We start from the raw sequence: 26,822 nt of genomic DNA, 5'->3' as shown, positions 1-26,822 counted from the left end.
TCTGGCCCTTCCTTCCCCTCGCTGCCTTCTAGGCCACACAGAGGTCCCAGAAGATGGCAGGAACATTCAGAAAGGGCAGTGCGACTCGCATATGGGCAGAAGAAAACAGCCTGTGAACGCGCATAAAAGCCTGCATCTTCCAGGAACTGTAATTCTTATCACCAGATACTCAGGGGACTGGATAAAATTTAAAAGCCTCTTAAAATGTGGACCTTCATGTAAACATGGCCATCTATTCAACCCCAAAAAGTATGGCGATCGACAAAAAGATGTATCGTTTTACCCCAGCGTATATTCCAACCTGCCCTTATCAAACATATGTCCTAAATTTCCTATTTTAGGCATGAACATATCATTTTACAGATACGCCAATACAGGTGGACCAGAGTGCAAATATTGAGATGTTTCCCTGCTGGTCAGGTGACCTGCAGCATCCCTCAGCCCCTCCTGTTTTCTTCATAAGCCGGCCATTGGCTTCCCTATATAAGTTGCTAGGAAGCTGTGACGCTTAGACAACACTGCTGCCATAGCAACAAGTACACAATGACCAGGGCTGGCGACACAAAAACTGTGCATGGCATTGTGTGTCAGATTTACAAGCCAGGGCAATGGGGCAAACACAGAGGAGGCCCCTCTTCCCACACCAAAAGACGGCAGGTAACCTCAAAACATCACAGTGATCACTCAATGCTGGCAAACAATGGGTAAGTGTCTGAATGCCATTTCAACCTTCATGTCTTCATTTTTTTTAAGGTTTTGTTTAAAAGCCATGAGGCCTGGAAACTGGCTTATAGGCAAAAAAATAAAAGTAAAAAAAAAAAAACACACCCCTTTGTCCATTTTTACAGCATCTCTGTCTCATCTGAATGCAGCGGTGTCTTATTTCCAGCGAATCCTCCAAGGTTACATTAGGAAGGCTGGAGCAACTGTTCCTCATTAATCTTTAATACAGGAACCGCACAGCAACTGCGTGTAAGACCCCCTTCTCCCGGCAAAACGCAGCACTTTTGTTTCACCCTTTTAGGATGAGGCCTGGTGAGGCGGTGGAGATAGCATTTCATTTAGAACACATCAGCATTCAAGTCTCACGCCTCACGAAGTGATGCACCAAAATAACCCCCCCCCCCCCCCCCACAAAAAAAAAAAAAAAAAAAAGCAGAAGCATAGAAAACACATAAATATATTATGCATCTGGCTGCCTGACGAGACAGCTTCCACTCCTGATGAAATTACCTTTAAAACGAGCAGGCAGACAAGAAAGAGGATTTACATGCTGTAAACACAGTATTGATCCTAGCATCTGCTGCATTGCAACAAACAAGAGGAACGAGGTGAAGGGGGGGGGGGGGGGTTCAAAACCTTGACACCCCCCTTTAGCCAAAGCAAGGCAGGCAAACACTGTGCCATGCACGTCGCCCTAACAATTATTGGGAAATCAAACTCAAACCAATTTCTCTAAGGGCAAATGTATGCCTCCTTTCCAGCTCAAACCGTCTGGCAGGCTGGACAGATCACCAAGCAATAAATAACGCAGAGGAGCAGCGGCGAGAATAGCCTACAGAAGGTGCATGCTGCAGACAGCAACGCAAAAAACTGGCAGAAGGGGGATCCCTGCTCATTCTTGCAGCAGCACAATCACACTACAGGAAAAACCATTCATAGCTAGATGCTTGAAACCGAGGTTTGCCAAGGGGGAGGCTCGACGTTATCCGAGGACCCCTCGCCGAATTAGGGATTCGTATTTGGCTCACAACAGCCATAAGCGCTTAGCACTTTGCATTCGTACACAATGAAATGCAGGGATTTCCCTTAAGTCTGTATTATGACGAGCTTATAAGGTAGAGCAGGGAATCTATACCCCCCCCCCCCCAATAGGCAACATGGCCAGCGAGACATCCGCAGCTTCATTCCATAGCAGTGTGCTAAAAAGAGCAGCTTTAGTCCTCAACAACCAATCAGAAGGCAGCTTTTGTATAATGAGGACAGGCCACTGACCTCTGCTAGGTTATTTCTTGCTACATGTTCTGGTCCCTTCTGCATCACAGTATTAAAAGGAAATTGTGGAGGAAAAACCCTGTGGCAAGCATAAGATGCAAGCAGTCTTTCTTAGAATCCCAGGTAGCCTGCCAGCTCAGGTGCACCAACATCCTTAACAGAGAAACTGAATGGGTTTGGCTTTATTTTCCAGGAAAAAGCAGGTTCTATGTTCAGCTTGTCACACAGGGATTTTTTACATTTGACAGATTTAATGTGGACCTTAACAACCCTAAAGTGGTTCTAAAGCGAAGACATTTTTAAAGGGGTTGTAAACCCTCTTTTTTTTTTTTTTAACACACAACAAAACATGCCTATACTTACCTGCTCTGTGCAATCGTTTTGCACAGAGCAGCACCAATCTTCTTCTGGGGTGCCCCGCTGCCGCTCCAGGCACCTCCTCATTGGGTGGCTAACAGAAAGACGCTTTCAATGGGGGGGGACCAGTGCTGGCTAGCTCCCGCTGGTGCATCCACTGACAGCAGAACTCGGCGCCACCCCCCATGTCACTGTATTTGATTGAATGGCTCCCACTGTTATCGATCTGTCCAATGAGGAGAGAGACAGCAGCTGGAGTCACTGTGCGCGTGCACATTGCTGGATCGATCAGGCAAGAAAAATGAGGGGGCCTGGGGGGAGCTGCAGCAGAGAATGTTTTTCACCTTAATGCATAGAACGCAATAAGGTAAAAAAAACCTTGAGGCTTTACAATCACTTTAATGCATTCCCAGATTAGGTAAAAAAGTTCCAGTAGCAGTATCGAAAACCCACCAATTCTTAAATACTTATAATCCTCACTCAATCTGATCTCAATGTGAGCAGTGTGGAGGGCAGGGTCGAACCACGCTGTGTGTGTCTACAGACACACTTCTCAGCTCAGAAACAAACCCGCAACTCTGCTCCCAAGTAGCTCGCTATTTTGGCAGGCACAGAAGAGAAGAAGCCGAGAGCACCAGCAAGGGGGACGCCAGAAGACGAGTTTCGGACCACTTGTTTAATTATTTTAGAAAGATAAAAAAAATAAAAACTTTACAATAGTAAATGCATCCAAAAATGTGTTTGTACCATTTCTAGCAGAGCAATGAAACACAGCATGTTCAAATGACTGTCCATCAGCAGGGTGCACTGGAATAAATAACACTACATGTCAACGTATGCAACCTGTGTTGCAGTAATGCAAGTGTTATCACAACACAACAGAATGAATGGACCCTTAGGCCTCATGCACACTGGACGTTTTTGGAGCTGCTGTTAGCAGCGTTAGACATTTTTTTTTTTTTTGCAGCTGCAGAACGCCCATCCATGTTCTTCTATGGCCTCATGCACACATAGAGCTTTTAGGAGCTCCAAGTGGCATAGGTTTTTACAGCTCCAAAAAAAAAACAGGAACTGTGCGTTCTGGAGCTGCAGCGTCAAGCTGTAAAAACGTCTGACACTGCTAAAGGCTGAATAACGTGGCTTAACGTGCGTTAAGCCACGTTATACGTTTTTTTTTTCTTCCATTCAAAATCAATGGTTCCCTATGGGAGCCTATTGATTTGAATGGAAGTCGCACCACAAGTCGGATCAGGATGATCAGACTTGCGGCGCGACTTGCGCTGTGAGAATCTTGAGGGGGAACTCCATGCCAAAATGGGGGAAAAAACGGCGTGGGGTTCCCCCCCCCAGGTTCCAAACCAGGCCCTTCGGGTCTGGTATGGAATTTGAGGGTAGCCCCACGCCGAAAAAACGGCGTGGGGTTCCCCCCAAAATCCATACCAGACCCTTATCCAAGCATGCAGCCCGGCATACCAGGAAAGGGGAGGGGACGAGCGAGCGGCCCCACCCCCCCTGGATCATACCAGGCCACACGCCCTCAACATGGGGGGGTGCTTTGGGGCAGGGGGGGCTCTGCGCCCCCCACCTCAAAGCACCTTGCCCCCATGTTGATGAGGACAAGGGCCTCATCCCCACAACCCTGGCCGGTGGTTGTGGGGGTCTGCAGGCAGGGGGCTCATCGGAATCTGGAAGCCCCCTTTAACAAGGTGGTCCCCAGATCCCGGACCCCCTCCCTATGTGAATGGGTATGGGGTACACTGTACCCCTACTCATTCACCACATAAAAGGCAGTGTGTGTAAATAACGACAGGAGACGTTTTGGAAAGTTTATTAAAAATCTTCATCCCGTCTTCTCCCTCTCCGGTCTTCTGCTCTTTTGATGTCCTCACTTCTTGTCTTCTGCTCTTTTGCTGTCCGCTCTTGTCATTTTCTCTCCAGTCTTCTGGTCTTTTGCTGTCGACTCGTCTTCTTCCTCCGACGACGTCTCCAGCGATTATGCCGGTCTCTGCAGCTTATTATATAGCCATTAGGGGCGTGGCCGCCAGATGACGTCATCTGGAGACCCCACCCCCTTGTGTCACAGATGATGTCATCTGTGACATAAGGGGGCGGGGGTCTCCAGATGACATCATCTGGTGGCCACGCCCCTAATGGCTATATAATAAGCTGCAGAGACCGGAGACCGGCATAATCGCCGGAGACATCGTCGGAGGAGGACCGGAGGAAGAAGAAGAGCCGACAGCAAAAGAGCAGAAGACCGGAGAGAAGAAGACCAGAGCGGACAGCAAAAGAGCAGAAGACAAGAAGAGAGGACAGGACAAGAAGTGAGGACAGCAAAAGAGCAGAAGACCGGAGAGGGAGAAGACGGGATGAAGATTTTTAATAAACTTTCCAAAACGTCTCCTGTCGTTATTTACACACACTGCCTTTTATGTGGTGAATGAGTAGGGGTACAGTGTACCCCATATCCATTCACATAGGGAGGGGGTCCGGGATCTGGGGGCCCCCTTTTTAAAGGGGGCTTCCAGATTCCGATGAGCCCCCTGCCCGCAGACCCCCACAACCACCGGCCAGGGTTGTGGGGATGAGGCCCTTGTCTTCATCAACATGGAGGCAAGGTGCTTTGAGGTGGGGGGCTACCCTCAAATTCCATACCAGACCCGAAGGGCCTGGTTTGGAACCTGGGGGGGAACCCCACGCCGTTTTTTTCCCCATTTTGGCGTGGAGTTCCCCCTCAAGATTCTCACAGCGCAATGGTTCCCATAGGGAACCATTGATTTTGAATGGAGGCAGAAAAAACGCTGCTAACAGCTACTGTGGCCAAACGTGCAATAACGCTAATGGAAAAAGCTACTGAAAGCACGTTTTTACAGCTGCTGTTTCCCGGCGTCAAGTAAACAGCTTTGGAGCACGTTTTTATGACGCCCTGTGTGCATGGAGCCTTAAAGCAAACCAGTATTTTGTCCAAACAGTGTAAAGCATGGGTTTGCTTTAATCCCCCATATAACCACAAGTACAATTGCTTGTTTATTATATACGTATATTTCCTTCACTTCCCTGTCGCTCCATTTAGAGCCGGTTCACATTCATGCGGCTGCGGCGTTCGCATGTAATGTCGGAGCGCACTGCTCCTTCATTACATGCGATCGGCTGTGCGGTGCGAGTTTAGCCATACACTTTGTATGGCTAAATTCGCACCGCACCCGCAGCAAACACGCACAGGACCCTTTTTTGCAGCCGCATCAGGATCGGATCGCACAGCGGTTCACACTTGTGCGATCCGATCCTGTGCGAACTGCAAGATCACACTGCGATATGCGATCAAACTGGGGGTGTCGTTAAGATTACATTGACACCCCCAGCGTATCGCATATGGCAGTGTGAACTGCCGGGGGTGTGTTTGCGATGCGGGAACAGGCTGCGAATTCGCAGCCTTCCCGCATCGCATAAGTGTGAACCGGGGCTAAGCGTCAAAAGTGGAAAGAAATACCCAGATCTTTCAGGTAAGAATGAGCATGTGACAGCACTCAGCCAACAGGGGATTTCATGTGTAAAATTAGATCACAGTGACACTTAGCTTTTAACTGATCTACTCACCAAGCAGCTGAATGGGGGGGCAGGGGAGGCAAAAAGAGGGCAAGTATATGGTGCTAGATAAGGCTGCACTTAAGTGAACCTATTGCAACGCCTTGTATAAAAAAGGACCAGTTTCAGCTATAAAAGCAAACACCAAACAGCTACTCTTATCTGCATAAGGATTTAGAATTCCGTATAGCTAATCTTATGATCCAAGCACCTTTGCCAGATCTTACTAGATCCTGGATCTCTCTGCGGACTACAGTGCAGTCATTCAACACATATCAGTCCAGGACCTGGCCTGCCTGTGATTGACGACCTCCATCAGTGTGCTGATGCACTATTGTTGGTGCTGGTCTTAGTGACAGAAATAACAGAGGTCTATGCAGTCACCAGCCAGGGGTTTTCTGGATTCACCAAAACCATTTCTGCAGAATTCAGTCTGATGCACTGATTTCCTAAAATACTTAAAACTCCCTAAAATTCTACAATACTGATGAATAAAAAAGACAAAGAATAGAAGAATCTGACTAGTTATAGGCAATAGAATGTCCTTTTTCTTGAGGCCCGCAGGGTACTTTCCAGGCTACAAAAATTGTATATAGTAAAAAAAAAAAAAAAAAAAAAATAATAATAATTATAATAATATATATATATAAAAAACTTTTAGTCCCCGTTAAAATCTTTGTGCTGCGGCAACATGTCTATGTTGGGGTTGCCTACTGCACATTGACAACAGAACATTCTTAAAGCGGAGTTCCGGCCAAATTTTCTTTTTTTAGCAAAAAATACCCCTAGAATAGTCAGGGCTCATGCATTTAAATAAAGACATCCAGTAAACTGTTTTGTTTACATTGCAGCATGAATTACTTAATTTGAGCAGTTGTTGTACAGCGTGGCCATCTGAAGCCGCAGTGTCCCTCTTCCAGGATTTCGCGCATTCGCAGTGCGTTGCAAGCGAGTCCCACAGCTTGCAGGCTGGGTTTCCATAGCCCATTGACTCCTGGGATTGACGACACTTCTCTCCCAGGAGCCAATGCAAAGTCGGAAATTACGTAGTTGGCCACGGCCGCATAAGGAGGTAGTGAAAAGAAGTGAAAAGATTTTGCTCCATAAATAAGGTAAGTAAACCGGAAAAAAAAAAAAAAAAAAAATTGCCATTTTTAGGAAGTGCTGCATGGAGGGCATTGTAAAATGTGGGTGGAACTCCGCTTTAACCTGTTTTTATGCACCACATCGAAATGCATGGTAATATGTTACACCATGCATGCTTAGGCAATTTAACACGTGCAAAGGCAGGTTCTTTGGGTATTCCTTTAAGAACAAATGGCATAGCAGCAGGTTTAAAAAAAAATAAAAATTTGTAATGTAATAGAGGGAAAATCTTCCCATGGGTATGTTCTGGTGACCTAGGGGTTCTCAAATAATTCAGTTAATTTTCAGAGATTTCTTCTTACTTCCTGTTTGGCTACGGGACAGGAAGTGAAGGGAAAGCTCTGCAATTGGACACAGATGGTAACCCCCCCCCCCATACTCTATCCAAAATTTAAAAAATTGGATTTTTGACTTACTGTAAAATCCATTTCTCTGATGTTCACTAATGGACACAGCTCCTGATATTTTTAACCATTGGGCTATACTGACCCCTACAGGAATAGGGCAGTAGGCAGAAAAAAAAAAAAAAAAAAAAGTCTGGCTACACCTATGGGCAGTCCCAGGGGGTATACTCCCTCTCTCTGCAATAGGTACTCCGTTTTGTTACAAGCAGTGTCAGAGAAAAATACAACTCCACAGAGGGGTGGGTACTGTGTCCCTCAATGAACATCAGAGAAATGGATTTTACAGTAAGTAAAAAATCCCATTTTCTTTTTCATTCATTACGGACACAGCTCCTGATATTCTTAACCATTGGGACATCCCAAAGCAGTGTTAAACATGGGAGGGGTGGGAACAGCAAAAAATTCCCAAGGCTAAAAACAGTAGCCAACCAAGCAACAGGGAATTAACCAGAACAACTGGAGCCCACCTGAAAAAAACAATACACCCTCAAAGAGGACCAGGTCCTCAACAGCAGCCTGCAAAACCTTGCGGCCAAAAGAGGCATTCGCAGATGCCAACACATCCACTTTATAGAACTTTATGAAAGTGTGCACCGACGACCAGGTGGCCACCTTGCAAACGTGCTTCACCGAGGCCTGATGACGGAAGGCCCAGCAGGCACTGAGAGCCTAAGTAGAGTGCACCTTGATAGGGAAAGGAGGAACCTGACCCCTGACGGAAAAGGCCTGAATCACTAACTGATCCATCCGGGAATGGTCGCAGAGGAAGCGGACAACCCTGTCCGAGACCCATCCATAAGCACAAATAGTGAGTCTGACTTCCTAAACAACTCCATAGCTGCCAGGTACACCCTAATTGCCCTTCCCACATCTAAAGGAATGCAAGGCAATTTCCTTAGGATGTTTTGGCCTGGGACACAGGGGAGGCAACATAATGTCTTCATTCAAATGGAAATCAGAGACAACCTTTGGAAGGAATGACAGACAGGGGCAAATAACCACCAAGGTGAAAGACATGAGAATGCCGCCAGTCAAAAAAAAAAAAAAAAAAAAATCTTCATTCCCCACCTTCTGAGACAGCGTAAAAAAAGGGAATCTCCCAAAGAATCTTAACCGTAAACTTCTGGAAGACAGAAAGTAACAAATTAAGGTCCCAAGGCAGCAACAGAGACCGCACTGGAGGAACCAAATGGCGAACACCCTGAAGAAAAGTATGCACCAGGGAGTGTGTGGCCAAGGGTCATTGAAAGAAGACCCCAAAAACAGACACCTGGTCTTTAATGGTACTTAAGGCCAATTTCTGTTCAACCCCCCGTGAAGGAAGGTCAAGATCCCAGCCGCCGAGAAGGCGCGAGGATGAACCCAAAGGGACTCACACCACGCAATGTACGTCTTCCACGTACGATGGTAGATCTTCCTAGAAGTAGATTTCCTAGCTTTTTACAGTGTTGTAATCGATTCAGACCAACCCCTATCCTTCAGTACCTGGCTTTCAACAGCCAAGCCGTCAAAGCCAGCGACTGTTAAGCAGGGTGGAAGATTGGCTCTTGGGACAGCAGATCCTCCCTGAGAGGAAGCTTCCAAGGAACATCAGCGACCAGATCGGCGTACCAAGCCCAGCGAGGCTAGCCCGGGGCCACCAAGATGACCAGAATCCCTTCTGCCTCGATCCTGCATAGAAGTGTTGGCATAAGCTGGAGAGGAGGGAAGGCGTAAATCAGACGATACTGACCCCACAGGGCCACCAGCACGTCTGTGGCATCCGCCAAAGGATTCTATGACTGCCACGAACCTCTGCGCCTTTCTGTTGAGCCGAGATGCCAACAGATCTTCCTCGGGGGTGCCCCCCCTGGAAACACAACTGATGAAACCCCTCCGAATGAAGAGACCATTCCCTTTGGTCCAATGCCTGCCAACTGAGGGAATACGCCTGCCAGTTTTCCAACCCAGGAATGTGTACGGCAGAAAGGGCTGCAACATACGTTCTGCCCACCCGAGAATGCTGGCTACCTCCAGAGCTGCCAGGATACTTCTTGTACCCCCTTGATGTTTGACATAAGCAACGGCTGTGGCATTGTCTGATTTAATGCGCACTGGACATCCTTGGAGATGATCCAACCAATATTCCAGGCACAGACTGATTGCTCAGAGCTTTAGGATATTAATCAGTAGTCTGGACTCTTCCAGGGTTCAGACCCCCTGAGCAGAATTTCTGTTCAATATGTCTGCATACACAAACAAGCTGGCATCAGTGGTGACCACCGTCCAATACAAGGGGAGAAAAAAAAAAAAGATTTGCCCTGCCGGAGCACGAAGCTACCAGATCAGGGACACTTTTGCACCCCGGCACAGCTGGATTTGGCTGTCCAGAGACTGCAAATTCTTGTCCCATTTGATCAGACTCTCCCTTGCAGGGACCTCCTATGGAACCGTGCAAACGAGACCGCCTTGAAGGTAGAGACCATTAGCCCCAGCACTCACATGAAAGTCCAGAGGAATAACGGACAGCAGGAGGCAAATTGCAGCCTTCAGTTTGTCCAGAGGAAGGAGTACTCTGGTTAAGGCCGTGTGCAGAGTCAGACCATGATAGTCTAGTTTCATGGAGGGAACCAAGACAGGCTTCTGAAGATTTAGAAACCAGCCAAACTTCCTCAGGGTCTGTATGTAGATCTCTAGATTCTCCATCAGCGCAGTAGGAGACTCTGCTTGCAGAAGATCGTCCAAGTAGCCCAGGAACACGATCCCCTGCTGATGTAACAATGCTTGCACCGGGGCCAACACTTTTGTGAAGACTGGAGGAGCGGAGGAGAGACCACAGGGTAACGCCACAAACTGATGATGCTCCTCTCCCACAGCAAAGGGGAGGAAATGCTGGTGACCTATACATATTGGAATGTGAAGATAAGGGTCCTTGATGTAGATGGAGAAAAGAAAATCCCCCCAATGCAGGGAAGCCACCACCATGCAAACAGACTCCATTCTGGACTTCTGCACCTGCACAAGCAGTTCAGCACCTTGAGGATCGGACGCACCTTGCCTTCCTTTCAGGGGACTGTAAACAGGCTTGAGTAAAAACCCTGAAAACGTTCTGAAGTCGGAACCGGGACTATCACCCCTTGAAGTAAAAAATGTCTTGTACCTCCCCAAAGAAAGCCTGTAAGCAGACTGGGGACAGTCGCAAAAATTGGAAGGAAAGAACCTTTCAGGAGGGTAAGAACGAAACTCGATCTTGTAGCCGAACCGTAGGACTTTGTAGACCCACTTGTCTTGTACTGGGGGATACCCAGATATGGGTGAGGGCGCACCTTCAAGCCTTGTCCTTGGGAGTGCAGAAGTCCGCTCTTGACTTGCCAGACCAAGTTCACTTGGATCCTCCAGAGGAGGTCTTGAAGGGCTTTGATCCCTTGTCAGTCGACCCTGAGGGACGAAAAAAAAGAAAAGAAAAAAAAAAAAACATTTTTGAAGGCGAGAAGGAGGTCCCATGTCTACGACGAGGGACCTTGCCCTTGGTAGCCTGTGGGAGGAAGTACTCTTTCCCTATCGGAGACATTTAATGTCATCCAGGGTAGCACTAAACGGGAGATTTCCTTAAAAAAACTGGAAGATTACTCAAGGCCTTGTTAGAAGTGTGGTCCACAGACCAGCATTTGAGCAAAAAGATACGCTGAATGACCACTGTCGAAACAGAGATCTGAGCCACTAGGGGAGCCGCATCAAAAGAGACATCACAGAAACTGCAGCCCCTGGACTAGCTGGTCCACCAGCTCAGCAAAGGCAGGGGAAGCTGTTCTCCCTCCAGGTCAAGGCAAAAAAGCTCAGCCCACTCTGTCAGAGTCTGCGACACCAGGTCAATATTGGCCTCAGTGCACATATTGCAGGCCACAGCCTCCACCTTCCTGTCAGCCAGGTCCTTAAAAGCAGGAGACTCTTCAACCGGAATCATGGTTGCCTTGTTTAGGAAACCGGAGGGTCCACCACCGGTGGAACAGTCCACTTCTTAAGAAGGGACTCTTTATAGGGGTATTATCCAAGGGGATACTTTGGTCGTCCCCACTCTGTATTGACAAGTCTGTCAAAATAGGAGGAGAAAGGTAACACCTCTGTCGCTCTGGATGGCTTGTGAGTGCCAAATGGAACCTGCGCCTCCGCCGCAGCCTCCATCTTTAAGGTCTGGCGCACAGATACAATCAGTGCGTCCCCCAGCACCTTTTCCTGCACAGTTGCAGAAGTGGAGGAATTCTCCCTATCAGAGGATTCAGGGCACGTGGTGGCAGACCAATGCAGCGAGACCCACGTCTGGGGCGGCCAAATCAGATTCAGGATCTGAGGGGACAGATGAGGCAGGGGGAAGCGGGGGCGCTTTTTTTTTTTTTGGCCAGCCCGTCACGCAAAACAGACTCAAGGACTGCAGTCAGTGCGTCGATGGATGGATGGGACCGGAGGGGCCCCACGGCCTCAGAGAGGGGGGGGGGGGATCAGGTGGGGAGATGTGCTCTAAAAGACTCATGAGTCACCAAGGGACCCCACGAAAAAGTGTAACACTTTTAAGGGACAACTCCACCACTCTGGCGGCACACCAGGTTGCCAGTCACAGAACCCAAATCAATCCTCAGCAGAGGGGGAGAGGACCCCACCAGACTCACCACCCCGCAGCCACCAGGAGAATCTGCTCTGCGTGTACGGAGATCCAGAAAGGAAAGGATCCAGGAGTCAACACCAGAGGATGAGGGCTCCACTGTCATGGCAGCCGCTGTTTTCTATGGCAACACAAATTACACAAACATGGCCACTGTGCATTTCAGCACAAAGGCTACAAGAAAATGGCGGTCCCACGTGGCCCTACGAGGGACCCAGGAGGGATCCTTAGGCCTCAGGACAGGCACAGGCAGGACTACAACCCCCCTGCACAGCGGATCGTTTGGTCGCCGGCGGCGCATCCCCACAGCCCCCTTTGCCAACATAGCTCCCTGTCCCCACCTCGGGTGGTGTACCAGACCACCCATACAGCCCCAGCAATAGTGGAGGGGGGGGGGGGTAGGATGGGGGGGACATGTGAGGGGGATGCCTAACGGAAAGGAGGGAAGCCCGGGGGCAGCAACCATCCCCTGGAGGGGCCCGTGTACACCTCAAAACCCCCAGGGGGAGAGGAGCGGGACCGCTATTCACCATAGCAAGAACCAAGTGTGCACCGCTCCAGACAAAACCCCGCGCCATCAAAATGGGGGGTGCTGTCGGCCAGGAGGAAAGCTGCGACTCGGGACAAGACCCCAGTAGTATGCAGCCTCGGAGGCGTTTAACTCGCAGGCCAGCCCTCAGTTCGATGGGGCTACGTTGCGGGCCGACCTAGCGCGGAGCACTCGCTGGGCAGGCTAGGGTGACAGCTGGATCTAGATCATCCAGCCCGTCGCCCAGTCCAGCAATTGATTATAGATCTCACAGGAAAAACCAGGAGAAAAAAAAAAAAACTATCTAAAAGAAAAAATTTTGCCAGGACCAAAGATCCCAGCGAGGAACTAGGTTACCCTACTCCTGCCTGACTAGGCAGAAAAAAAAAACTGAGTACCTATAACAGAGAGGATACCCCCTGGGATTGCCCATAGGCGTTGCCAGACTTCTCCCTAGTGTCTTACTCCTGTAGGGGTAGTGAACCCTAATCGTTAAGAATATCAGGAGCTGTGTCCGTCAATGAATGAAAAAAAAAAAAAGTTTTGCCTATAGTTCTACTTTAAAGCTGATCTTTAGCTTTACTTTCCCTTAAGCCTGGTTCACATATATGCGGCCGCAGGTTCATACCTGGGGTCTGGAGCGTCTTTTCACCAATTCGGGTCTGAATTTTTGCCTAAATTCGCACCAGAACTGGATCCAAAGATGCACAAGATCCTTCTGCAATCCGGACTAGGGCCCCCAGTCACACCCACCTGTCATGTGAATTGGAGGCCGGGAAACCTGCCCCCAATTCGCATATATGTGAACCCAGCCTTATAGTTATTTTGAGCCAACTTGGCCCAAAGGAACTTTTCCCTACACAAATTTGTGCCCACTGTTTTTCTGATTGGCTGAGTAGGAGATGGCAGAGTTGTAGAGGAGGGTCAAACAGAGGATCCTTTGTATTCAATGACAGCCCAATGCCATTTAGTCCCGGGTGTGAGACTGGAAAGTCTCATCTCATATCTGAAACTCAGTGCTGTAGTCCACACAGTCTATACAGCACACCCAGCGGGCGCATGTTAGTGTCGGAAATAGTTTGTTTGGGCCAGCTTGGCCCAAACTATTTAAAGTAAAGCTAGAGATCAGTTTTAATATTTTCTAGACTTGTGATGGATTCCACAGTGCTCAAAGCCAAATATAAACTATAAAGATGAAATAACTTTTGCTACAGCAGATATCACAACAATGTATCCAGGTGCAAGAAATGCACTCACACATTGTGGGTGTTCATCAGATTGTATTTGAAGTATAACTAAAAGGCATAACTTTTTACTTAGTTTTGGATAGAGTGGAGAGGGATTAGAACCCCGGTCAGTTTATATTGCTGACTGTGCCCCCGTTTAGGAGATTCACCCTGTCTATTTGCCCTGTTTACCATGATCATTGAAAGTGAAAGTAAAAGAGAATCCCAAATTTTGGGTTGTCCCCAGAAAAGTAATAGAGGGGAAATCTTCCAATGGGGACACAAATTCTGGTGATCTGGGGGTCCCCAAAAAATACCCCCAATTTGCAGGATTTTCCTCTCACTTCTTGTTTGGCTATGGGAAAGGAAGTGAAATCTCCGCAATGGGACCCTCCCTTGCTTTATCCAAAATTAAAAAAAAAAAAAAAGTTTTGCATATAGATCTACTTTAAGTACAACTATCCTGTATGAGAAACTAAACAATCAAGCTACTATGCGATGCACAAGCATTTTATAGTAGTAAAAAGGAAAAAGAAAACTTCCATGACCAAGTCACATCCTCCTTCATTTGGATGTCACACGCTCCCCCTCCCAGACACTGCAGCTCACAGTGGGAGGTTTCATCAACAGAGCCAGTGCTGTCTATCCAGAAAGCTGTGGACAGCACAAGGTGTGGGCAGGTAATGATTGGCAATCTAGAGAGACTTGTGAATCAGTAGGGACAATGCCCACAGCCACACACAAAGCAACATCTTTGCAGCCCAATGCAGCCTGCAGGCATTCAGGAGCAGTGTAGCATTATAGACACACCACCACAGGAAGCTCGATCGGGTGGATTTCACTGGTAGGTTCGATAGGAATTTTTAAGACCTTGCAGCAAGGACCAAGAGAAAGCAATAAGCACAGAAGCCTTTTGAAGTGCTGCTGTGCATTTTATTTCAATATTTTTTAATGGAAGGCCCTAGTTCCACTTTAGCCCCCTTTTACACAGGTGTGACTTGACAGTTTCAAATCGCATGACAAGTTGCACCCCACTTCAAGCAATGGAACTGTTCACGTTGCAGTGATTATAAAAAGGTTCCTGCACTACTTTTTAACATTTTAATTGCAAATTTCATAGACTTGTTAAATTAAGTTGCAAGCTGCAATGAAATCAGCCGTGCAAACTGCATTGATGTGAAGCATTGAAATTGTGTGGAAAGCTTGCTATGGGCGCACCTGAGCCCAGCTGCAGCTCCCCGTGTCAATTCAGACTTGAACTGCGGCCCGGCCCTGCCCCCTCTCTCCCCATTTGCTGACTGACTTTGACAGCAGCGGGAGCCATTGGCGCAGCGCTGCTGCCTCAGCCACTGAGAAGGAGATTCCTGGGCAGCCGAGACACGCCGGCAACATCGAGTTGAACCTTAGGTATGCATTAGAGGGGCTGAGGGGGCTGCTGCACACAGAAGACCATTTATCTTAATGCAAAAAATGTATTCGGATTAAAAAAAAAAAAAAAAAAAAAGCCTTCTGCCTTTACAACCACATCAGCGCTTAACGCCAATAAAAAACAATGCTAAAGACACAAATGACATACAGACAGGGAGGCTGGCTGTTTAACTTGCCAAATGATTTTTACATCTGCCCAATAGTACAGGCAGGCCTTTGACCTGAATTTTCCCAGCCGTAGTTAAAAAATAACGCTAGGTCAGGTCCCTGCCCCCAACCTGTGATTGGACAATAGAGTCGCAGCGTTTCACCCCTCTGCTCGTTAGCACCTGACACCTGCCTACGTTTTACAGGGAACACCAGGTCCAAACACAGGTACTTAACATTAGCCGCATTTAAAATTTCATTTTTTAATGAATACAAAACTCCACTCATTTGTGATTTTTATATCTGCCTGGAGTTCCACTGCCATTAAAAGATATGTGGGTCATCATTGCTGACTTCTTTTGAAAATTCTAGTTGCCTGGCAGCCATACAATAGTTTGCCACTTCCCCAGAACAGCTATAGAGTTAGCTTTTCTCTGACTTTAGCTTGCTGCTTGCTTGTCCCTGCAAACCCAAAACTACCAGGCAACAAGGATTTTCATAAATCAAATTGGCTCACAGCCAGTGAGCCAATGAGGAGAGAGTGTTGGGAGGGGGGTTTGAGCCACGGTTCTAGGTGTCTTATGAACTCAGAGCAGCAGCTCGGAAGCGAGCATGCTTCCTCTGGGGGCAATGCTCGGGGGGGGGGGGGGGGGTACACGGAGCAGGTAAGTAAAACATTTATGTTAGAAAAAAACAAAACACAAAGCTTTAGTATAACTGCCGGTTCACACTAATCCGACTTGGTCGCCTGGCAAGTAGCTTCCAATGCTGTGCAATGGAACCGTTCTAACCAGAGCGATTCAAGTCGCTCCGACTTAGAAAAAGGTTCCTGCACTATTTTTCTGCAAAGTCGGAGCGACTTGCATTGACTTCTATTATGAGAATTCGCTGCAAGCGCGCTGAAGTCGCGCTGCACGGGCGACGTCATTAGTTGGGGCGACTGAGTCGGATTAGTGTGAACCGACTCTTACTTTAAGCAGACATCTAAAAAGACACAGAGTTGCACAGTGTGATTCTTCTGTCAGCACCTTATGTAAGCCTGTTTGAAATGTGTATGGCTGGCCACAGGTGAACAATTCTGGGTAGATTTGATGGATATTTTGTGAACATTCAATGGACATAAAATAAAATTCTTGGTATAGGAATATTCACTGACTACACTGGAAAAATACCAGTCAACTAATTTTTTAGCTTGGATTTTTCTTTCTTCTTTTATTACAGATAGATCATTTTTCAATCGCTCTTATTAGCACTGACAAAATCACGTACAAAATATAGCCCAATGCTGGCCATAGTACTAGCACATTATTTTCAGCAGTTTCAACTAGATTTTGATTACAATCACGGCAACCTATGATTCTGAAATTCAACTGTCAAACATAGTAGAATTTCAGGTAAAACCTAACTTCCCTTAAAAAGATCCCCCCTAACACCTAATCGACTAACCTGTGTAAGAAACATCTGTATACCTACCTATTTTCAGGGCACTCTGGTCCAGTCAACTCATCCCCCAAGTCAGCCAGCACCGGCTGCAGGGGAGAAGAGAGAGCGTTCAGACTGCAGCTGGTAATGCCTGGGTGCAGGGACATCATTCATAGGCTTCAATGAGCCAACGGTTGTCCCTGCAGTCGCACTGACTGCTACAGGGGAACCAGATCACTTGGCCAGACCATAGCAGCCTGAAAACAGATAAGTATACAGATCTTTTACACACGTTAGTTAGCATAGGTCTTAGGATGGTTGGCATTTTTAAATTGTAAAGCTTCAATTTTTTTTTTTTTTTTTTTAATAACCTTTTATACTTACCTGCTTCTGGCTCCACCTTCCCCTCCCAGTGCCCCCATAGCAAGTTTTTTGCTATAGGGGCACTCCTACGTGAGCCCTGCTCTGTGTGTTCAAAAGATACAGACCAGGACTCGGCCCCTCTGATTGACAGCAGCGGGAGGTAGAAAAACATTCTGCCTTTACAACCACTTTAAGGCTAGCGAGGTGTAACATGGAGTTCCACTTTATAGACTAAAATATACTAAAAATACTGGATTACGCACAAGAAACTTTCAATGAAGAAAAAAAAAAAACACAAATGTGAGATCAAAAGATTTGATTTCCACCTGAATTGCCAGCTCATGGTGTATTGTAGAGGCAAAACTTCTTTTCTAGTTTTGGATATAAAGAAGGGTAGGGCTCCTTTCACACGGTCCACATGGCCTCCGTCGGCGGACTCCTTGCACCAATCCATACACCGATCCCCGCTGAGCAGGCAGGTGACAGTTCCCTCTGCGCTCTGTGTGTTGAGCGGGAGGTGTCAGAGCCCCGCTGCTCTCTATGGGGGAATTGGATGAGAGCGGACCCCCTGTCTGCTCTCATTCGATCCCCTGGACGGATGGAAAATAGGGTTTCCATCCGTCCGGATTTCATGGACAGGATCGGATGCGGATGGCAGCGGGTGAAAGCGGACATGTCTCCGTTGACATCTGCTGCTCCATAGGGATGCATGGAGGATCCGATCAGATCCGCCTAAAAAAACTGACAAGCGGATCTGAACGGATCGTTCGCGTGAAAGGACCCTTAGACTCACTGTCAAGTTTTGTATTTGTTCTGGTGACCGCTGTCAGACAGAAAGCGAGGGGAGATCTAACATTTGATAATTGTCACCAGAGCTGAACCTAATCATCCAATCAAGACAAAATGTTCCAGTGTAAAACCAAAATTTTCATTTCTTTTAGGAAATTTCCTCTTGCTTCCTTTTCCGCCTCTAGGACAGGAAATAAAATCTCCCCAGCAGAACACAGGCAGCAAATAAAATCTCAATAGGGGTTCTCCCTTTCCTACTCTATCCAAAATGAAAAGCCTGTTTCGCATACAAAAACCTTAAAAAACTAAGATTACTGAAAGAGCAAATAATGGAAAAGAACCACCAATGGCCCTTAAAGTTGAACTTCACACTCCCACTCAACATTTTTAATCTGATGCTAGCATTAGTAAACTGATAGGAAATATATTTACTCGTTTTAAACATTTCGTTAGTTACTTCTTGGTAAATGTCATACATCCCACGAGTCTTCAGGAGGGGGTTTTCTCAGCTAAGCACTCTCCTGCATACATGCTTAAACTAAGGGCAGATGGATTCCAGGAAGTAAATGCTGCATGAATTATTTTCCTTTACTCAAGATGGTCACGACCAGAAATGCTAGAGGATGTTTTTTCAAAGTGATTTCTCAAAATAAATAAATAAAGAATGGGAGACATGGATGGGGGGGAGTTTGTTTTGAATAATAAAAAGGAATTAAATATCAGTTTTGGTTTGTGGTGCTCATATGCAGTAAAGATCCACTTTAAATGCATCTCTGATCCTTGTGTATGAGCATTGGTAAAGAACATTTGCCAGTTTTTCTGGGTTTTCCTATCTCCTTATCGAAAATAGCGGTTCAGGGGCTTTACGGTCCCCTACAAGAAAGGTCCATACTACAAGGCCTTAGCAGGCAGAGCTACACATGAGCTGTCTCCTAGCTGGAGATAGACTGAGAGCAGCACAGCTGCTTCACCCATTCAGAGCAAATTCCACACACTGCGTGAGTCAATTATTACCCTGCATTTAGAAAACACCAACATATGTGGAGCCCACTCACTTCTCAGCTACACATCAAGCTGGCCGACTCCCCTTCAGGCTGAAAGTATATTGTATTTGTACACGGTTTCAGCACCTAGCCCTCTCTTTATATAAAATGCATCCATATAACCAATCTGCTTCATCTAAATGCAAACATTCAGAGAGGGGGGGGGGGGGGGGAAGAACAACAAAAAACTTTTATGCCCCAGGTACCTGCCTTCTTTAGAATAGAGCCAAGTGACAATATACATCTCCATTGTTAAAGACAATAAGGCAGCATAGGAATTGCATTTGGTGTTTCAACACCATGTGTAATCTTGAAGATCAGGACAAAAAGCACCTTGTTAAAGTGCACAATTGGATGGCCTTTTCCTTTTTTTGGCCGACCTGATCACCAGCAGGAAGTGGAACAGGACCAGTGTTTGCATATTTTGTGTGTACATTAGGAGCTAGACGCTGTACAAAGACTGTTCATGAAGTCAGCACCTGCTAGGAGGAGTATAAAAGGAGTAGAGTTGGGGAAAACTTTTACATGGAAGACATTTGCACACTACAATTACTGTGGACTTTTCAGCATACATTTACAGTGAGCCAAGATACAGCTAAAGTCCATCGGTGCGCTGGAATCATCTGCATGCAACATACTGGAGAAGGCACAATGGGGACCCAAAACACTACAGGGCAGGCTGAGAAATGTGGGAAAATTGAGTAGGAATTTATATATAGAAATGGGTAAAAACTAAGAAGAGAAGAATGCAGCAGACTTGGTATACAGGACAAATACTAGGCCAAGCATTGAGCACAACCCAACTGCAGGCCAGGCACTAGGAAAGAGCTGGGTAGGTAGGAAAGCGAGGGCTTAGCATGGGGCTGGAGGGGAGAAAGGCCTGATGGTCAGGGAGATCAAAAAGTATACTGGGGGACTCAGCCCTGAGCAAAGAAGCATTTAGGTCAGTGATAGCGAACCTTGGCACCCCAGATGTTTTGGAACTACATTTCGCATGATGCTCCACTACACTGGAGAGTGCATTAGCATCATAGGAAAAGTAGTTCCAAAATATCTGGGGTGCCAAGGTTCGCCATCACTGATTTAGGTTCTGGAGGTCGACTGCCTACTGGTGGGCAGTGTGACAGGTATGCTTGGAGAAGACTGTATAGAACAGGTAACGGGAATACAGTAATCATAGAACATTATTTGTTTTACATAATAACCATAAAGTGGCCGACAATTTAATATCCAAGGGCACCAGGCAGAAAGTGCAAGCACATAATGGAGACCAGGAATTAGCCTGCTGAAAAGCAGAGATATTAGGAACACAAAGCTTGTAAAAACCCTGAAGTAATGGTTAAAGGAGTGAGACCAGAATACTGAAAGCAAATATTGAGAACAGAGATAAATACACAGGAGATCCATGAGCACTGGTAATGGAGAAATACCAGGAGACAACCAGTAGGTGGAGGATAAATGCTGGAGGATCAGTGCTGGACAGGCGTATGGTAGGGGCACTGGAGGAGCTATGTATGGCAAGGATATATAGGAGGGAAGGAGAAATCTCCATTTGGGACAGGAGCAAATCAGGGAACATGGAGTCTCAATGTAGAGAAGGGGTTCAGTAAGGATGAATGCCCATTGTAGGGAAGGAGTTCAATAGAAGTACTCAAGGCTTGGTGCTGAGCACAGGTTCCGAAGCCCAGCACTAGGAACGGTACAGCACGGGTGCATTATGAACAGTGATAGGCAGGGGTGTTAGAGGGTCAGCACTAGACATGGGTACATTAGGGTAGCTGAAAGTGGAGTACTGGGCAGGGGTAAATTTGGGTCTCTGGAAGCTCAGCACTGGCATGGAAAACACTATAGGATCTGGAGGCTTAGAGCTGGGCAGAGGTACCAGCAAGGATACTGGAGGCTCAGGGCTAGGAAGAGGTACAGTAGGAGTGCTTGAGGCCAAGCGCTGGGAAGGGGAACAGAAGGGGCACTGGGGGTTCAGTATTGGACAAGGGCACAGAAGAAATTCTGGAGGCGAACTGCTGGACAAGACGAATACAGGAAGATGCAGGGCTGTGGTGCAAAAGAAGTACAGAAGACTATTTGTAGGGAAGGTACAGCAAAAGTAATATAGTACCAGTGCTGAGCTAGGGTGCAGAAGTGCTGGTTGTAATTTGGAAAAGAAAATACTGAAGGTTGATTGATAGAAGGGAGGTAAATTATATGACTGCCAGGAGGTGAAATAGAGGTTCTGAAGACAGAATGGTGGGCAAGCAGGGTCAATGTTAACAGGTTTATTTAGGATTAAAAAACAAAACAAAAAAAAAGGCTTTGGGTCAGAAAGAGGGTGCAGTAATTAAAATGAAGCCTCAGTGCTGGGCAAGGTAGGGTACTAGAGGCTAAATGCTTGCATCATCAGTACTGGAAACTGACTGCTGGCAACAGACGTACATAACACGGGCAAAGGCAACAATGCTGGCAATGGGGGATATAGGGTTAATGGCAGCTCAGTGCTTGCAACAGGGGTAATGGATGTACAGGAAGCCCAGGCAAATAGGAGAACAAATATCTAGGAAGTTAAATGCTTGAAATGGGGGCAACTGAGGGACTGAAAGCCCAATGCTGGCAATGGAGGTAACAAGCGTAAAGAAAGTTGAATAGGATCAATAGGGAAAATGGAAGCTTAATGCTTGCAATAAAATCAATAAGTACACCATAAGTGCTGGCAGTGGTCGCAATATATGTACTTAAAGCTCAGTACTGACAAAGGGGACAATAGGATTGAGGGATGCCTCATGACAACAACAGGGGTGCTAAATGCTGGGTGCTGGCAATAGGCACAATAGAGATACTAAAATGCTGGTATAAGGGAAGGTGTTGCAGACTGATGATTGGGGGATTCAATGATAAATGTCAGAGACTCAGGGTATGGGTTCCAAGCTAAGTGCTAAGCATGGGGTAGGGGTTCCAGACTGATGACATGTATGTTCAGGAGGGTGCAGGCTGAGTGCTGGGGTACGATGATGATCAGGAGGGTGTAGGATAAATATTGGGGACTCAGTAATGGGAATGGGGTGAGTGTTGGGCATAGAAATTGGGTTGTACATTGATGGTTAGAGGGTTGCAGGGTATGCGTTCCAGACTCAGTATGGAGTTGTACTTAGATGATTGGGGGGTTGCAGGGTATAAGCTCCAGGTTCAGTATGAAGAATGGGGTTGTACATTGATGAGCAGGGGGTTGTAGAATATAGGTGCCAGGAATAGTGCAGGTGTTGGGTTGCGAGGTATAGTAGTTCCAGGCTCACAGCTGTGGATGGGGTTGTACAGTATGATCAGGGGGGTTCAGGCTCAGTTACACTGGTGTTAGGGAGGTTGCAGGGTATACAAGTTCCAGGCTCAGTTCTGCAAATGGGAATGTACACTGATGATCAGGACAGTGCAGGGTATAGGCTGTGATTAGGGATGTAAAACCACGATTGGGAGGGTGTAGGGCAGGGGTCTTCAACTTATGGCCGTCCAGCTGTTCAGGAACTACAATTCTCATCATGCCTAGTCATGTCCGAGAGTCATGTCTGTGAATGTCAGAGTGGATGTGTAGCTCCCCAACAGCTGGAAGGCCGTAGTTTTAGGATACCTGGTGTAGGGTATAGGTTGCATGCTCAGCACTTGATATGGTCACCAATGATCGGGGAGGGGGTTGCAACTTGCAGGGTAAATATTGGAGGCTCAGTGCTGGGATGTTTTAGGTGTTGGGTTGTAGGTTGGTGGTTCTGTACAAGGAATATAGATGGAGGATCGGGGGGGGTGGGTTGTGGGCAATATTGGGGGCTCAATGCTTGGGATGGGGTAAGTAATGGGGTGCAAGGTATAGGTTGGTTGCTGTGTACTGAGAATATAGATGGATGATTGGGGGGGTTGCAGCGTATGTTGGTAGCTCATTACTGGGGATGTGGACTGATAATTTGGGGGGGGGGGGGTTAGGGTGAATACAGGGGGCTCAGTGCAGGGGGAGATGTTGGGGTGTAGGGTATGTTGGTGGCTCAGTACTTGGAAAGTACACTGATAATCATGGGTTTTAGGTTGAATATGGGGGCAGTGTATGTTGGTGGTCCAGTACTGAGAATGTACACTGATGATCGGGGGCTTTAGGGTGAATTTTGGGAGCTCAGTACTGGGGATAGGGTAGGTGTTGGGGTGCAGGATATGTTGGTGGCTAAGTGCTGATAATGGGGTAGGTGTTGGGGTGCAGGGTATAGGTTAGTGGCTCAGTACTGGGAATAGAGTAGGTATTGGGGTGCAGCATATGCTGGTGGCTCAGTGCTGGCTATGTACACAGACGATTGAAGGATTGCAGGTTGAATATTGGGGGCTGGGAATGTGGTAGGTGTTGAGGTTGCAGGGTATGTTGGTGGCTCTGTACTGGGGATGGGGTACGTGTTGGGGTATAGGGGACTTTTGTGGCTCAGTGCTTGGAATGTGGTAGGTATTGAGGTTGAAGGGTATGTTGGTGGCTCTGTACTGGGAATGGGGTAGGTGCTGGGGTGCAGGGTATATTGGGGGGCTCCGTTTTGGGGTGCAGGGTAGGTTTGTGGCTCTGTCCTGGGAATGAGGTAGGTGTTGAGGTTGTAGTGTATGTTGGGGGCTCGGTGTTGGGGGCTCAGAGTTGCTTGTAGGGTATGCTGGGGGCTCAGAGTTGCTTGTAGGGTATGTTGGGGGCTCAGAGTTGCTTGTAGGGTATGTTGGGGGCTCAGAGTTGGATGACTCAGTATTGGGGGCGTAGGGTGTGTGGGGGGCACAGTGTTGGGGGGCATTGGGTGTGTGGGGGGCACAGTGTTAGGGGGCATAGGGTGTGTGTGGGGGGGCACAGTGTTGGGGGGCATAGGGTGTGTGTGGGGGCACAGTGTTTGGGGCACAGTGTTGGGGGCATAGGGTGTGTGGGGTGGGCACAGTGTTGGGGGCATAGGGTGTGTGGGAGGGGCACAGTAGGCTGGGGGGCAGTGTTGGAGGTGCAGAGTAAAGGTTTGTGGCTCAGTGTTGGGTTGCAGGGTATATGCTGGGGGCTCAGTGTTGGGGGTGCACGGTATAGGTTCAGGACTAAGTGTTGGGGTGCAGAGTAGGTTGGGGGTGCAGGGTAAAGGTTTGTGGCTCAGTGTTGGGTTTCAGGGTATATGTTGGAGGTTCAGTGTTGGGTTGCAGGATATAGGTTGGGGTGCATGGTATAGACTGGTGGCTCAGTGTTGGGGTGCAGAGTAGGTTGGGGGCTAAGTATATAGGTTGGGGGTGCAGGGTATAGGTTGGTGGCTCAGTGTTGGGGGTGCAGGGTATAGGTTGGTGGCTCAGTGTTGGGGTGCAGGGTATAAGTTGGTGGCTCAGTGTTGGGGTGCAGGGTATAGGTTGGTGACTCAGTGTTGGGGGTGCAGGGTATAGGTTGGTGGCTCAGTGTTGGGGTGTAGGGTAAAGGTTGGGGGTGTAGGGTATAGGTTGGTGGCTCAGTGTTGGGGTGCAGGGTATAAGTTGGGGTGCAGGGTATAAGTTGGTGGCTCAGTGTTGGGGTGCAGGGTATAGGTTGGTGGCTCAGTGTTGGGGTGCAGGGTTTAGGTTGGTGGCTCAGTGTTTAGGTTGGTGGCTCAGTGTTGGGGTGCAGGGTTTAGGTTGGGGGTGCAGGGTATAGGTTGGTGGCTCAGTGTTGGGGTGCAGGGTATAAGTTGGGGTGCAGGGTATAGGTTGGTGGCTCAGTGTTGGGGTGCAGGGTATAAGTTGGGATGCAGGGTATAGGTTGGTGGCTCAGTGTTGGGGTGCAGGGTATAGGTTGGGGGTGCAGGGTATAGGTTGGGGGCTCAGTGTTGGTGTGCAGGGCATAGGTTGGGGGTGCAGGGTATAGGTTGGTGGCTCAGTGTTGGTGTGCAGGGCATAGGTTGGGGGTGCAGGGTATAGGTTGGTGGCTCAGTGTTGGGGTGCAGGGTATAGGTTGGTGGCTCAGTGTTGGGGTGCAGGGTATAGGTTGGTGGCTCAGTGTTGGGGTGCAGGGTATAGGTTGGTGGCTCAGTGTTGGGGTGCAGGGTATAGGTTGGGGGTGCAGGGTATAGGTTGGTGGCTCAGTGTTGGGGTGCAGGGTATAGGTTGGTGGCTCAGTGTTGGGGTGCAGGGTATAGGTTGGTGGCTCAGTGTTGGGGTGCAGGGTATAGGTTGGGGGTGCAGGGTATAGGTTGGTGGCTCAGTGTTGGGGTGCAGGGTATAGGTTGGTGGCTCAGTGTTGGGGTGTAGGGTATAGGTTGGGGGTGCAGGGTATAGGTTGGTGGCTCAGTGTTGGGGTGCGGGTTATAGGTTGGGGGGGAGTGCAGGGTATAGGTTGGTGGCTCAGTGTTGGGGTGCAGGGTATAGGTTGGTGGCTCAGTGTTGGGGTGTAGGGTATAGGTTGGGGGTGCAGGGTATAGGTTGGGGGCTCAGTGTTGGGGTGCAGGGTATAGGTTGGGGGCTCAGTACTGGGAATGTGTACACAGATGATCGGAGGGTTGCAGGCTGAGAAGTGAACAATGAGCGGTGTAGAGATAATGGAGGCTCGGTGATGGAGATCGGAGCTCGGTACCAGTACGGGGGGACACACAACTCTCCGGTACCGGTGCGGGGGACACACAACTCTCCGGTACCGGTGCGGGGGACACACAACTCTCCGGTACCGGTGCGGGGGACACACAACTCTCCGGTACCGGTGCGGGGCTGAGCTGTCAGTAGAAATGAATGGGCAGTGGTAGAGACAATGCCGGGCAGTGTAGAGCCTGTCCTCTCTCCTCACCTCATGGTGTCCGCTCTCCTCTCCCTCTGCTGCTAGTGAATGGAGGCGCTCCTCTCCCCGGTTCCCGGTGCGCAGACAGGGAGTGGCATCCGAGCGCGATACCGAGACTCCCCAGCACTCCGTTAGAGCCGCAGCAATCTTCCGTTTACCGGACAATAACCACAATACAGCTCCCAGGTCCGCCCCGGTGCAGCTCTTCTCCCTCCGCCGCCGCTGCAGCCGCTACGCACCGCCCGTCTATCCCGCTACCAACCTCCTACAGCGCGCATGCGCGGCTCCAGACACCCAGTGCAGGAGCTGCGCGCTCCCGAGACCGTGTGACGTCTCGCGTGGACCGAGGGAACAAGAAAAGGCTCGGGCTGCAGAGGGAATTTATTCCGCGCGTTCCCGACGGCCGCGAACCACGCCCCCTGTTTCAACAGGCCGCGCCCACCGTGCCATGCTCAGCTGTGCTGGAGAAAGGGAAACCTTCGTCTGCCGAGGGGGTGACGTCATCATGGATGGAACCCGGGGAACTCCTCCTCTGCCAGCACATGGAGCGCCGTACTGGGGGGATGTAGTCATTCATTGAGGATCAGGATGATAAAAGCCCATGTGTTCCTTTCTGCAGTATTGTATGGAGGCTGAAAACCATGACGTCAGTCCCTGCCCAGGAGGAGCTCTCCTCCTAATACTGACATGAGCAGGAATCACCACTGACAATAATCTCCGGGGAAATCCCAATGATTAAGGGTCATTCTATGTGGCCTAGGGGCCCAAAGCTTGCATCATTCAAGCTGCACTAAATGTATTATATATTCAGATCTATTCTTTAATAGCAACAAAGAATTTTAAGCGCAACACCACCCAAAAGGAGGAGTTCCACTTCTCTGCCCCCTCCCCCATCACTTTTAGCATTTTATTTTGGGGGGGGGGGGGGGGCGGTTACCTGCTGATTGCTGAATCTCCATGGCGATTTCGGAACACAGAAGCCCTGTTTC

General features: G+C 48.4%; 1 protein-coding gene across 2 annotated transcripts in view; it reads right to left on the bottom strand.

Moving 5' to 3' along the window:
• Positions 1-26,227, bottom strand: part of ENAH (ENAH actin regulator) — a 195,036-nt gene extending 168,809 nt beyond the window's left edge. The window contains exon 1 of one of the 2 annotated variants that reach the window (XM_082251233.1): positions 25,843-26,227. In XM_082251233.1, coding sequence (XP_082107359.1) covers positions 25,843-25,847 — 5 coding nt within the window. In that variant the 5' untranslated portion in view covers positions 25,848-26,227. The remainder of the gene's footprint in view (positions 1-25,842) is intronic. The other variant, XM_082251235.1, reaches the window with a different exon arrangement.
• Between the last annotated feature and the right edge of the window lie 595 nt (positions 26,228-26,822).

The sequence above is a fragment of the Pelophylax lessonae genome, assembly GCF_965119305.1.
Source record: "Pelophylax lessonae genome assembly, chromosome: 3".
Lineage (NCBI taxonomy): Eukaryota > Metazoa > Chordata > Amphibia > Anura > Ranidae > Pelophylax > Pelophylax lessonae.
Note: the sequence above shows the minus strand (reverse complement) of the source record. Positions and strands in the feature narration are given on the sequence as shown.